Source organism: Larimichthys crocea, chromosome XXIV (assembly GCF_000972845.2).
Source record: "Larimichthys crocea isolate SSNF chromosome XXIV, L_crocea_2.0, whole genome shotgun sequence".
Lineage (NCBI taxonomy): Eukaryota > Metazoa > Chordata > Actinopteri > Sciaenidae > Larimichthys > Larimichthys crocea.
This window is the reverse complement of record NC_040034.1, coordinates 5530956-5535955: the sequence shown is the minus strand read 5'-3', so window position 1 is coordinate 5535955 and position 5000 is coordinate 5530956. Positions and strand designations below refer to the sequence as shown.

Here is a 5000-nt window from a genome sequence, read left to right as displayed (position 1 = left end):
GTGAGAGAAAGATAAATAAACAGGGTCTTCGGCGTTTGAACCAATCAGAAAGCACTTTTTTTTTCTTTATTAAAGCCACAAACGTTTTTTCAGCCGCAGAAACTTAAAAAACAAATCAATCTTTTTCTTTATTGCATCGACTCGACTGAAGGCCACGTCCCATTCCCTTTGACAGAGTTAAAGGTGATTATCTCAGCTGATCAGACTATGTACAAATGTAAACAAACAAGGTGCAGCGTTAACTCATTGGGCCCTCTGAAGCTCCACCTCCTCATAGCTCGTCATCCAATTAAAAAACAACGATGATGTCAGAGCTGATCAATCAGCTGTTCAGATACTCACAGGAGGTTCTTCTCCGTCATGTGATCAGCGAGCATTAAATATATAACATGTAAGTAACGTATATGTATCGTATGGACATGAGGTTAGAGAGTCCTGGCCGGGACACTTCCTCCCTCAGCTGATCGCCATTAACAAGCTGCTGATGAGATGAACGATGCTGATTGGTTGTCTGGTGGCGGCTGTGGAGATGTCTGAGCAGCAGGGACAACAGGAAGCAACTCAGGTGAAGATTACCCTTTAAAATAAAACCAGCAAGAGAAGGAGGAAAACCTCACCTGCTCACTCACACACACACACACACACACACTCTCTCTCTCAGGCGTCATTGCGGCTCCTCCGGTAAATCGGCACGTTGATGCTGTGGAACGCAGGCACCCAGCGGTTGTCATGGAGACCCACGTTGCAGCCGGGCGCGTCCCTGTGGACGCCGTGGCAACACATCCAGTACCCGGGCCCGTACGGCAGCGCCTGGCAGTACGGCTTGTGGTGCCAGCGGCACAGTGACACGTCGCCACGGCCATACCGCTTCTTGCACTGTTTGCAGGGGTCGTCACGGTAACGGGGGTCAGACACCCACAGCGAGTCGGCGGGCCGCACGCCATAGTTGTCGATGATGAACTTGAAGTAGCGGCAGGTGCACTTGAGCGCGGCGAGGCTCTGCGTGGGCAGCAGGAGCAGGATCTTCAGGAGCAGGTGGTGTGGCAGCACCGACAGGTACGGCTGAGGCTCCAACAGCTGTTGCAGGCGCTGACGCAGCTCCAGGAAGTCCTGAGACGCCGACGCACGGCGGCCCAGAGGCACCACGGTGAGGGGTGGAGTCACACTGACCTCCTCCTGAACCCAGTCAACCTTTCTCCTTCTCCTCCTCTTCTCTGATTGGCTGCCGGAGTCAGAGCGAGCAGGACGGGGGCGCAGTTCCCTGGGGAGAGGGGCAGAGTCAGTGCAGGTCTCTGAGGCAGCAGGAGGCGGAGACAGAAACAACAGGCCAGGCAGAGGCTCCGCCTCCTCTGGAGGGGGCGTGGCCTCTTGACACTTGTCTTCAGGTGGGTAGTGGTCAGGTGAAGGGGGCGTGGTCAGGGCTGGGGCAGGTGTCTCTGAGCAGCTGATTGGCTCCCTGCCCGCTGCTCCTGGCAGTGATGATGATGTCACTGATGACATGGTGGATTGTTGTGATGCAGGCTGGCAGGGGGCGGAGCCTTGTTCCCCGGCAGCGAGCAGGACTCGTCCCACCGTCCTCCTCAGGCTGTTGCTCCTCGACAGATCTCCTTCTGTCCTCCTCCGCAGGCACTCCGACTCCAGCCTCGCCACCATGTCTGACACCTTGATGCTCTCTGGCTCCTCCCCCTTGACCTCCGGGGGTGGGGCTCTGGAAAGCGTGATGGTGGTGGAGCTCCTCTGGAGGGCGAGCAGAGGTTTGGAGTCTAGCTGCTGCTCATTGACTCTCTGCTCCAGAAACGCCACCATTTCTACCACTGACACCTTCTGTTCCTGCTCCTCCTCCTCGCCTCCACGCTGCCCGTCGCCTGGCTGCTGAGTCCAGTCCAGGTGCCGTGGAGACGGTTTGTTTGCGTGTTGCTGGGTCCTCTGGTCCTGCTGGAGGTTCTGGTGGCTTCCTGACCGACGGCGTCGTTTGGCACTGCTGTTTTCCTCCCAGCTGCCCTTCGCCTTCACAGCCCGAAACAGCCCTGACATGGCGCCGTGGTTCGAACACATTGCCGCTGTCCTATCGGAGGTGTGCTCGCTGTCCCTGCTGCCGTCGGCCCGGCCTGCATCTGAAGCGAACATGGCGATCTTCTCGCGGACGTGTCCGGGCTTGATGACGGTCCAGATGTCCAGCGGCGTGTCAGCGTCCTCCGTGGCGGTCTGGTAAAGTCTGAGCGTGTCATTCTCGTAACCTGTCGGAAGAGGCACGAGCTGCAGGGTGGCGCTGGGTGGCACCTTCAGCCGGAGCGCCGCCACGCCGCCGCTAACACTACTGTTGCTGCTCGCGTTGCTGCAGCGTAGCATGTTGGTAGTGATGACGCTCAGCGGGATACGGCTGGTCATGTTGCCATGGTTACTGCCACAGGTCCTCAGCAGCGCCCCCTGCTGGGAAAACGTCTGAACGCCGACCACGTCCAACCGCAACTCTGAGCGGACGAGCTTCGGATACGACGTCAGGTGCATGACGGCCCTGAGAGAGAGGTTAGCACAAAGGTTAGCACGCTAACACAGGTTAGCATGACACGTCACTACACATACACCTTTACCTGCACGCTGTGCACTGATTGGCTGCTGGAGGTGGTGGGGGCGTGGTCCTGGTTTGAGTGACAGCTCCACTGATCCGTCAGCTTCACATCTCTCAGACTGAGACTGACTCCTCCCACACAGGAAACCAACCACAGGTATGTCCTCTGGCTCCACCCCCTCAGGACATAACACACACTGCAGGAAGCACACACACACACACACACACACACACACACACACACACAATAATCAATCAGCTGGATCAGACAGGTGACCTCCAGCTGCAAAGCTAACAGGTGAGCTAGCTCACAAACAGCTCCTGTGCTAATGTGATGCTAATGTAAGTTAGCATGTCTGTGAGCGACCACAGACGGTTTGTCAGTACGGTGGCCCTGAAGTGCAAAACACATTAGCAAATTCAAAATGGAAAGGTCGGTACCCTGGGTGAATCGTCGCTGGTTGGACTGGTGGTCCTTTGAACCGGAGGACATGGCAACATGTTTCCAAAATATGAGCTGTCAGTGACAACGTACGCTCTGCTGTTAAAGAATGTTTTGATGGACGTTGGGTTGTGGCTCGTCGTGATGGAGTGGCTCGTCGTGATGGACGTTGGGTTGTGGCTCGTCGTGATGGACGTTGGGTTGTAGCTCGTCGTGATGGACGTTGGGTTGCAGCTCGTTGTCAGTCTTACTATAGTTGAAAATATGCGTGTTTTGTCTTTTAACAACGTTTCACTTCAGAGTTATTGATCCCAGAAGTTCCAATATCTTTCTAACTTTACCAAAGTGCAGTAGCCAATGAGGCACCTTTGATGAGAGATAAAGTGTCTATTTATTTATTTTTATCCAGTGAATGCAATGCGCTTCTGTAGTCGTGCATCAAAACATTCTTTAACAGCAGAGCGTACGTTGTCACTGACAGCTCATATTTTGGAAACATGTTGCCATGTCCTCCGGGTCAAAGGACCACCAGTCCAACCAGCGACGATTCGCCCAGGGTACCGACCTTTCCGTTTTGAATTTGCTAATGTGTAAATCGATTTGTTGTTGTGTTTTGCACTTCAGGAGCACAGACCGTCTGTCGGGGACCACAGACCCACAGACCGTCTGTCGGGGACCCACAGACCCACAGACCGTCTGTCGGGGACCCACAGACCGTCTGTCGGGGACCACAGACCGTCTGTCGGGGACCACAGACCGACAGACCGTCTGTCGGGGACCACAGACCGTCTGTCGGGGACCACAGGCCGTCTGTCGGGGACCACAGACCGTCTGTTGACAGACACTTCCGAGACAAGTCGCCAACTTTGCTAGCCGCAGCGCTAACTAGCATGCTACTAGCCGCGGCCGTCTGAAGCCATGATATACCGGGCTAACTGACTAGCCTCTGGTGCTAACTAACGCAGCGCTGTGTGGAAGGTAAACAGCGCGTGCACGTGACAACGGTCACCTGTGGTAAAGGTGTGAAGGTGTGAAGGTGTCCGTGCTTCACAGACACAGTTAGCATCGGGAGCTAACAGGCTAGCAGGCAGGCCGAGGTCAGACTAACCTGAGCAGGAAACTCTCCGTCCGTGGCAGCGACGACAGACACGTATCTCCTGTTTCCTGGTTCGGCCCGCTAATCGTGAACACTCCAGCTGTCGGTTCGGTCCGTTAGCAGCCGGTTAAATGTTGTTTTAAAGTGTTAAACGGCGGTTTGAACCGAGCAGAACCGAGCCTGTCTGTTCCGGAGCGGAGCGACGTCCAGCTGAGCTGTGCGTCATGACGTAGGACGTCCGACCTTCTTCTTCTTATCATTAGCATTATTATTAACTACAAGTATTATCAGCAGTAGTAGTAGTATTATCAGCAGTAGTAGTAGTATTATCAGCAGTAGTAGGAGTAGTAGTAGGAGTAGTAGTAGTATTAGCAGTAGTAGTAGTAGTAATATTATCAGTAATAGTAGTAGTAGTAGTAGTAGTAGTAGGAGGAGGAGGAGTAGTAGTAGTAGTAGTAGTATTAGCAGTAGTAGTAGTAGGAGTAGTATTAGCAGTAGTAGGAGTAGTAGCAGTAGTAGTAGTAGAAGTATTAGCAGTAGTAGTAGTAGTAGTAGTATTAGCAGTAGTTGGAGTAGTAGTACTAGCAGTAGTAGTAGTAGTAGTAGTATTAGCAGTAGTAGTAGTAGGAGTAGTAGTAGTAGTAGAAGTATTAGCAGTAGTATTAGTAGTATTAGGAGTAGTAGTAGTAGAAGTATTAGTAGTAGTAGTAGGAGTAGTAGTAGTATTAGCAGTAGTAGTAGTAGTAGTAGTAGTAGTAGTAGCAGTAGTAGGAGTAGTAGTAGTAGAAGTATTAGTAGTAGTAGTATTAGCAGTAGTAGTAGTAGTAGTAGTATTAGCAGTAGTAGGAGTAGTAGTAGTAGTAGTAGTATTAGCAGTAGTAGTAGTAGTAGTA

The 5000-nt window shown here is 52.7% G+C and overlaps 1 protein-coding gene across 1 annotated transcript; it reads right to left on the bottom strand.

The window, feature by feature from the left end:
• Window positions 1–27: 27 nt before the first annotated feature.
• fbxo34 (F-box protein 34) lies at window positions 28–4347 on the bottom strand. The gene is made up of 3 exons (XM_010752632.3): window positions 4120–4347; window positions 2592–2766; window positions 28–2515 (listed from the first exon to the last, which is right to left on the bottom strand). The coding sequence occupies exon 3, from the start codon at window positions 2506–2508 to the stop codon at window positions 658–660; it is 1851 nt and encodes a 616-aa protein (XP_010750934.2). The 5' UTR covers window positions 2509–2515; window positions 2592–2766; window positions 4120–4347; the 3' UTR covers window positions 28–657.
• Between the last annotated feature and the right edge of the window lie 653 nt (window positions 4348–5000).

Bases quoted from the DNA above. Each gene is read 5' to 3' on its own strand.
- fbxo34 (XM_010752632.3), bottom strand. From the start codon at position 2,508: ATGCACCTGACGTCGTATCCGAAGCTCGTCCGCTCAGAGTTGCGGTTG.